General features: G+C 31.0%; 1 protein-coding gene across 1 annotated transcript; it reads left to right on the forward strand.

The window, feature by feature from the left end:
- The first annotated feature begins 293 nt into the window (after window positions 1-293).
- LOC114280990 (putative F-box protein At4g22165) lies at window positions 294-8741 on the forward strand. Its single transcript, XM_082913423.1, has 2 exons — window positions 294-1033; window positions 8525-8741. The coding sequence occupies exons 1-2, from the start codon at window positions 294-296 to the stop codon at window positions 8739-8741; spliced, it is 957 nt and encodes a 318-aa protein (XP_082769549.1).
- Window positions 8742-9350: the final 609 nt, after the last annotated feature.

Raw genomic sequence — 9350 nt, forward strand, 5'->3', positions numbered from 1 at the left:
TTTAAATATTAATTTTTAATTTAATTTTTTTTTTGGTAATGAATAAAAAAAATTTCATAATAAATTCGTGGGAGAGAGACTTTGTCGGTTTCCAAAACCAACTCACGTAGTAAAGACAGACATCAAAACCTATCCAAACTAGGAAACTCCCAATATTTATTTACTTGAAGCCAACAAATCTGAATCAGATTCCTTAAACCCTTTCTCTTTTTTCTTCTTCTTCTTCTTCTTCTTCTATTAAAAGAGCTGTTGATAATTTCTCGTTCTCAATTCAACTCAACCACCTCTCTTCAATGGCTTCCTCAGAACAGTGTTATGATCTTTCCTTGTCAACCCAATTCAACTCGCTCTTTTCAATGCCTTTCTCGTTCCCAATTCAACTCAACTCGCTCTCTTCATTGACTTCCTCATGGGCCGACCTTCCCGAAGACCTCCTCGAGCTCATCTTCAAGGACCTCACCGACTTCTTCGATCTCCTACGATGTAAAACTATTTGTCATTCATGGAGGTCTGCAACCAAGAAGGTAATCATCCAAGACATCAAAATTCCATTACTTTTAATTCCTTCCACAAAAACAAAATCACAAGAATATGCAACACTCTTGAGTACAACCAATCAAAGCCAAAGTACAACCACAACCAAGCTCTACACCATTCACTCTCCTAAAAGGCTAGCCCGAACCTGCTGTCAATCGTCTTACCATGGATGGTTACTCATGGCAGACATTGGGGACCCTTCTAGGGTTTATCTCTATAACCCTATTTCGAGATTTCATGTTCAGCTTCCACTGTTGCCACAGGAGAGAGAGTACCCGACCCCTCTTCGCTTCATGATGACTTGTAGTCCTGATGATCCTAACTGCTCTATTTTAGTACTTTTCGATTATTTGGGTTCGCACAACGGGTGCGTTTGCAAACCAGGAGATAACAAATGGCGAAAAAACATTGTTAACATGGGCTCGTATGAGGACATGATATACTACAATGGAGAACTCTATGCCATTGACAAGTACGGGACGCTTAAGAAATTGAAGTATGGAGGAGGAGAAGGAGGAGGAGATTTTTTTGAGGAGGAGGAGGTGGCGGCTAGGGAAGTGGACTGGAATGCTGCGTGGATATACTTGGTGGAGTCGGATTCAGGGGATCTGGTCATGGTGGTGAGGCAAGTTATGTCATTGACAACCACCCTGTCGTTCAAGGCTTTTAAATTAAATTGGAGAAAAGGTGTTTGGGAAGAGGTTAATAACTTTGGCGATCGAGCCCTTCTTTTAGCGCACAATGATTCAGTGTTTGTCCATGTTGGTAGTCTATACAAGCCTAACTGTATATATTTTGTGGATGATTTTTGGGTTGGTGATCATAACTCACATACTTATGACTATGGAGTTTATGAGTTGGGAAATCATAAGATTGAAATGATCTATCCTTCGGAGCAGATGGTGTTTGGTGCTTCATTCTACCGATGGTTTAATCTACACTAGAAAGGGAATATAGGTAATTTTTATTTTGTTATATTTTCTTCTTTTGGATATCAGTTTTTTTTTTTTGATATCAGTTAATATGATGTTTTGTTTTTTTTTTTAAATTTTGATTTGAACAAGATGTATTATGTACGTTTTTCTTTTATATATAAGCATGATTTCGTCTCTATAGTTAATTGATTTTTGGAACATTTACAAATAATTCCTAATTTATGAACTTATATTTCATTAAGTCTTAACTAAGATTTTTTGGACCTTCAAGTTCCATTATTTGATTTGAGTTTTTTGAATTAAATTTTTTAAAAACTGAGTTTTTTGGTTTTCGTATTCTTTTGTTTTTAGTAAATATTTTTTAAATTTTAAATATTTTTTTTACTTTCTTAGATGCATCTTAATTAGATGTATCTAAAAAAGTAAAAAATTAGTGAAAAAATATTTTAAAAAATTAATAAATACATAGAAATACAAAAAATGTATTGAATTCTTGTATTTTTGGTATTTAGTGAATTTTTAAAAGATTTTTTTTACAATTTTTTTACTTTTTAGGTGTATTTATGTTAGGTGTGTCTAAAAAGTAAAAAAAATTGCTTAAAATATTAAAAAAATTCAATAAAAATAAAAAAACAAGGAAAATAAGAAAGTAGAATTTTCTGAAAAGTATTTTCTGAAAAATGAAAACAAGCAAGCTGATTTAATTTTTAATAGTCGAAATTGCCCTTTCAACATTGATTGTTCATCGTTTATGATTATCTGTAAAGAACATGATAATTTGACATTTATTTTGATTTTCAAAATTTTAAAACATCAACTTTCAAATTGAAAAAAAAAAAAAAATTTATGTGAACAATAAAAAAAAAAAAAACTAATCAGTGTGTTTGGTTTGAGTTTTTTGAATTAAATTTTTTGAAAACTGAGTTTTTTGGTTTTCATATTTTTTTGTTTTTAGTAAATATTTTTAAAATTTTAAACATTTTTTTACTTTTTTAGATGCACCTTACTTAGATGTATTTAAAAAGTAAAAAATTTGTGAAAAAATATTTTTAAAAATTAATAAATACATAAAAATACAAAAAATGTGCTGAATTCTCCTTCTTTTTTTTTTGTATTTTTGGTATTTAGTGAATTTTTAAAAGGTTTTTTTCAAATTTTTTTTTTTTACTTTTTAGATATATGTATGTTAGGTATGTTTAAAAATTAAAAAAATTGCTCAAAATATTGAAAAAAATCAGTAAAAATAAAAAAACACGGAAAATAAAAAAGTAGAATTTTCTGAAAAGTGTTTTTGAAAAATGATAACCAAGCATAGTGATTTTTTTTGGTTGAAAGAATTGAAAAAACAGAATTATTTTTTGTACAAAATTGAAAATTTTGTGTCTATAAAAGAGCATCATGATGGAACATTGATGTGCAAAACTGGAAAAAAAAAACTTAAAAAATGAAAAACTGATAATGTTATTAATTTTAAAACTGAAAAAAAATTGTTAATATTTTTAGTTTTGTTGGATAGTTGAATCAAACCAATAAATAGAAGGGCAAAAATGTTTAATCTTATACTCTTTTTTTTTCATCAGTTAGTGAAACAATTATCTGGAACATTACTATGCAAAATTGATAATGTTCTTAATTTTAAAAATTAGAAAAAATTGATAATATTATCAGTTTTACTAAATAGGATTAATTGATTAAAAAAAAAATTAAATAGGATTTGAGCTACCATAACATTTGTAAATAAAACTTTTAGATAATTAACTCTTAATTTTTTTCCTCCTTATTTATTTACATATCATTCTTCTTCACTTTTATTTGGGGAAAAAAAAAATCTGAATGAATGATAGTATGCTGTTTATATAATAAACACAAGTAATAAATAAAAGAATACAAAAATCTAACTAATAGAAATTCTCAATTTTGACACAAGTTAGCAGAAGGTACTTTTACAGGAGATATTACAATAGTAAAAAATGTATAGATCATATATATATATATATATATGAGTTAAAAAATCATAAGATAGAAAAGGTCTATTAGTTGGGACGGATCGTAAATAATGCTTCATTCTATAAATGGTGATGTAGAACAAGTAGCCGAAAACTTCTTGGAACAATTGGACCGACAAAAGGCAAGAAAAAAGATGTAGAACAAAATTCTATAATTTTTATATTTCTTAATTTTATTATTTAGAATTAGGTTTTTGACTAGGATTTTAAATAGTTTAGAATTTTTAGTCTCTTAGCTTTCATGGTTCTCTTAGGTTTCTTAATTTGTGTTGATTTAAGTTTCATAATTTATTTTAGAATCACTTTTCCTACAAGTATTAGGTATAGTCTATTATAAATAAGCCTACAAGTATATGTAATTTTGATTCATTCAATAATATTTTTTGAGAGCTTTCTTCTATCTTCCTTGTGGATTCAAGAGTGTTCTTGTGGATTCAAGAATTCTCGTCTACTAGAACGATATCTAGTCTCGCGTGATTTATTCCGCTACGTCAGATGGTTAGGTATCATGAAAAGTCTTTCATGAAAATGATCATGAAAGATTTGTGACTTTTGAATTACACTTAGAATAAAGCACCACACACTAATCAAAGTAATTTAAGAGTCACAAATATTTTATGATCATTTTCATGAAAAAATTTTCATGATCCCTAGAAGATATATATTTTCTTGTTTTCTTTTTTTTTGGATGATGTTTTTGTATTTTATATTTTTATTTTATTTTTTATTTTTGGTTAGTCAATAACATCAACGATGGCTCTGGGAAGAGGGGGGGAATAATATAAAATTATAAGATTTCGCACTCTCAATTTCTTTTTAAATAATTTTAAAATTATATAGAGTAATTCTCAATTTTTTAAACTATATAGTAGTTCTCAAAATCATAATCCTCGATCCGTCCCGGATATTTATGTGTTTCTCTTTTATATAGGTTAGCATGATTTCCCCTCCATAGCGATTTTTTTTTTCCCTTCTATTTATTTACATATGTATCTTTCTTCAGCACTTTCCGTGGAAAAAGCACAGAGGATGTTATTTTGCACTTAATTTCCAACACAAGATACAGAGGATGGTATTTTGCACTTAATTTCTCTAACACAAGATACTTTTATGACAAAGGGTGGCTTGGTGGAAGAGGAGTAAGACTTGGGTTTGTTTCGTCTAAGGTCAACTTATGGGGCAAAAAAAAAAAATACTTTTATGTTGTGTTTGGTTCAGGGATTTGGGATGGGATTTAGAAAAGAAAAGGAAAAAAGTGTGTGAAACTAGGTGAAATATAAACATGTTTTATTTACATTTCACCTATATTTTCTATTTCTCTTTCTAAATCTCTCCTCAAATCTCCCAATCAAACACAGCATTACGAAGAGATGGTACAAAAGCAAAAACTGCAAAATCTAATTCAATGCGAGCCTGTGGCCATGGCTGGCACCTCCTCCTCGATGTGGGGATCAACATACTTCAATCGCTTAAGTGTGCCACGCTTATAGATGGCGTAGAGTTCTCCATTGTAATATATCATGTCGTCGATGTACCAACTCATATCGATAAGGGTCTTCCTCCATTCTGTGTCTTCTGGTTTGCAAATGCAGCCATTGTGTGAACCCAAGTGATCGTAGAGAACTAAAACAGAGCAGCCGGAATTGTCAGGGCTGCACGATGTCACGAACCTAAGCGGGGTAGGGTAGTCTCTCTCCGGCAGAGATGGAAGTTGGGCATGAACTCTTGAGACAGGGTTATAGAGATATATACTGTACAAGGGTCTTCAATGTCTGCCATGAGTAGCCATCCATGATAGGAAGAGAGACAGCGGGTTCGAGCGAGGGTGTTGGGTGAGTGAATACTGTAGACCTTGCTTGCACTCACCAGTTTAGCATACTCTTCCGATATGTTTTGTTTAGGAGGAAGCAATAGCAATGGAGGAATTGTTATGTTGTTGCATACCTCTTGGCTGCAGATCTCCATGAATGACTGACAGTTCGGCATCAGAGAAGATCGAAGAAGTCAGTCAGGTCCTCAAAGATGAGCTCAAGTAGATCTTCCTGGAGGTCAGACCAGAGTCTACTTGAGGAAGCCATTGAAAGAGAGTGAGTTGAGTTGTGATGGGAACAAACAAGAGATGATGGGAAGCTCTTAAATAGAAGAAGGGGTGGGTAGTGCTTTTTCTTTCTAAATCCCTTATCAAATTTTTCAACTAAATACAACATTATAGAATCAGTAATGCTAAGAACACAGAAGACCAAATACAGAATGGATACTGATGCCAGGTTTGGAATTACCATTCAGAGTTTGTTTCAAATTAATTAGTAAATATCGATGCTTTCTGGACAGATTTTCTAATAACTATATAAAAAGCCAACATTTACCAAGCCCAACAACTAAATAGCCCAATAACTACATAAAACCCCTATAACCATACAAAAATATTAAACTCATGTTCATAGGAGTTGAATCTATAACCTTGCACCAGAGAGTGGTGATACACCGGCACTAGACCAATGACCTTGGTTCCATGGACTATTACTTTACTGGCCACATTCATTGTAAATTACAAGAATCTAATTTAAATTATATACGTTGAAAATCCAAGATAAGATAAGTATACATATGATCTCTAGAAATGGAGATTTTGATTGGTTTAGAGGGTCAGATTATCATTTTGGTTGGGATGACTACACTTTTTAGACATATTGTCCACATATTTGAGCCAATTATATTTTATGTATTATTCACACACTAAAAAAATGTATGAACAAATTTATTTTCCTATAAATGACATAATAAGGCCTTTGTTAGTACTCTAATATCTACTAGATGAACTCATCAAACTGGCCCATTGTTGACACCTCTAAAACATGTTACTCAAGAGCTAGCATTTAACCTAAATGTTCAACTATCTTAGCTTCATTTCTTATGTTTTGGAATGAGTAATTGTGATAACTTCTCTTGCCAAATACAAAGTCAAACGGATGCAAGATTTTGGATTAATTTTTGTCAAATTTGGATTAAGCACTAGTCATTATTGTTCTTAAAGAAAACTTTTTGAAGAGATGAATTGCCCATTGCAAATCCAAACTTTTGTATATATTAAGTTGCGCTGCAAAAAATGATTATCAAAATATACACACATATATATATTTAAAACAAATGAACTTGAATTTACTTTGCTGCCAAAAAATTGATTGCTGGTCGAAATGGACATATGTATTTAAAATAAATGGATCTCGAATTAATTACGCCACCAAAAAATGACTGTCGATCGAAATGAACATAAATATTTAAAAGAAACGGATCTCAAATTAACTCTGTTATCAAAAATGATTGCCCATATTTAATAAATATATATAGTTAAAGCAAACAACAAATTCAAACTTTTATATTAAGGCCAAGTTTGGGAAGACTAAAAAAGTGCACTTTTTGTCTTTTTGGACTAAAAAATTGAGGTTGAAAATATGGATGTTTGGGTTAACTTTTTGACTTTTTATTGAAAAATGTGTAATAAAAAATTGTAAAAATTGATTTGTAGGGAAAAATTTGAATTGGGAGTTGTGCAGCCGTAATTGTTGACTTTTGGTGAATAGTGTTAACTTTTTAGCTTTTTGAGTAACTTTTTGACTTTTTTGGATCTTCCCAAACTTGCCCTAAGTTGCGTTGCAAAAAATGATTATTGAAATACACATACACACATATATATATATATATATATATATATTTAAAACAAATGAACTTGAATTTACTTTGCCACAAAAAAATTGATTGCTGGTCAAAATGGACATATGTACTTAAAATAAACAGACCTCGAATTAATTACGGCACCAAAAAATAATTGCCGATCAAAATAAACATAAATATTTAAAACAAATGAACCTCAAATTAACTTTCCTATCAAAAAATGATTGCCCATATTTGATATATATATATATATATATATATATAAAGCAAATAGACCTCAAATTAACTCCACGACCAAAAAATTATTGTTGATCAAAATGAACATATATATTTAAAACATACAGACCCCAAATTAATTCAACCACCAAACATATGTACAACAATTTGGTTGGTAATAACTAAGAAATGTAAGAAATGAATTTTTAATTTGAGGCTTGTTAACAAGTAAACAAAAATTTGCATTTTTTGGAGAAGAAATTTAGTGTAGATAATATAGGAACTATTTATTTATTCAAAACTTCACCTACATTCATAATAAAGATGCTATGCTTTACTATCCTAATTAAACTTAACAAATTTACTTTGTTAAGTATCTTGTACAAAAAAAAGAAAAATTTTCATGAACTGTTTATTACAAATTCCAAAAATCTATTCTAAATTGCATACTACGAAAATCCAAGATAAGTATGAGTATTAAATTACAATATAAACTTCTAAAATTCAAGATAAGTATGCGTATTTAATACGGCCTTCATTAATAAAGCATTTAGCTTACCTAACTAGCTCATTCTTGGCACCTATAAAAGGGATAAGCTCATGAGTCCGGATCCTCGGCCGCTGTTTCCTGCGGTGGATAAAAAACGACGTCATTTTGATATATATATATATATATATTTTTGAAATTTTTTTGATCTCCCCTCTTTTCTCTTCTCTGTCACCTAACCTAACCTAACAAAGAGACGAACAGAGAGACGAAGAAGAAGGTGGAGGGACGCAACGTCAAAGGAGAAATGCAGAGGATAGCGGGCGACAGTGACTCTGGTGGCGACGTGACAGAGGCAAGGCGAGATTGCGGCAGCGACGAGTTTTATTCCACAATCCTCATCATCATTCTCATTTGTTCCCAGTTTATGTTATATATATATGATTTCTTGAGTTAGATTTGTTGTTGATTTCTTAAATGGGTTTGTTAAGTAGTTTGATTTCTTGAGTTTTATGGATTTGATGATTCAAGATCATTTACGGTGGTTTTCTTTCATGATATCAGATTTTTGTGAATGAGGGATTTTGATCTGATGAAAGCAAAATGGTGAATTGATTTGATAATTTTTTGCAAATGAGGGATTTTGATTTGATAATAAATTTTGTAGACAGATTCATAGAAGAATCCATGGCGATGATGGTGATGAGGAACGAAACGAATGGTGAATTGATCAAGAATGTTGTCAATGTGATAAGCGAGGTCTCTGACTTGATGAACCCAAGTTTGGAGATCAGTGTCTTCAATCGCATCAACAACTCTCAAGAAGGCACTCATGCTCTGAAGCTCGTCTCTGATGAACACAATTTCTGCCTAAACTCCACCCAATGATTTCAACTCTTCTTCAACCAAGCTTGGAAGCTTTTTGAGCAAGAAGGTCACTGCACTTTCTGCCATTGTTAATGGAAAGTTGTGGAACAAAATAAATGACAGAGAAGAGAAAAGAAGGGAGACCAAAAAATAAATAAATAAATCAAAACGATGTCGTTTTTGATCCACCGAAAACAACAGCAGAGGATCCAGACTCATAAGCTCATCTCTACATATCCATCCATATCTCTCGTGTCCCCCAATTTCAGATCTACATCAATGATCCGAACTATCTATTTTGTAAGCCTTGTAATAAAGGTTATTCATATAAAAATTAACTTTATCAGAAAACTATAAATACAAAAACAAATTACATTTTGTTTTATCAAACGGATGGTTTCAGTTGAAATCTTATTTACAATTCATTTTATAAAATAAAATGTGATTGGAGCCTATGTTTATAGATGCCCAATAAAATTAATTTTTGCAAGGATGCCCATTATTGTGGAACCTACAAAATAGACCATTTCAATTATTGATATGAGCCCAAATTAAGGCCCACAAGAAAGGTATAAATGAATATGAAGAGATAAAAGTATGGATTAGAGTTCATCTCTTTTTAAAATATGT

Source organism: Camellia sinensis, chromosome 2 (genome assembly GCF_055761805.1).
Source record: "Camellia sinensis isolate YWXY chromosome 2, ASM5576180v1, whole genome shotgun sequence".
Taxonomy (NCBI): Eukaryota; Viridiplantae; Streptophyta; class Magnoliopsida; order Ericales; family Theaceae; genus Camellia; species Camellia sinensis.

Excerpts from the sequence above, each read along its gene's own strand:
- LOC114280990 (XM_082913423.1), top strand. The coding sequence starts at position 294 with ATGGCTTCCTCAGAACAGTGTTATGATCTTTCCTTGTCAACCCAATTC. Across the intron at positions 1,034-8,524 it reads GGGACGCTTAAGAAATTGAA|ATTCATAGAAGAATCCATGG; the intron begins GTATGGAGGAGG and ends TTTTGTAGACAG.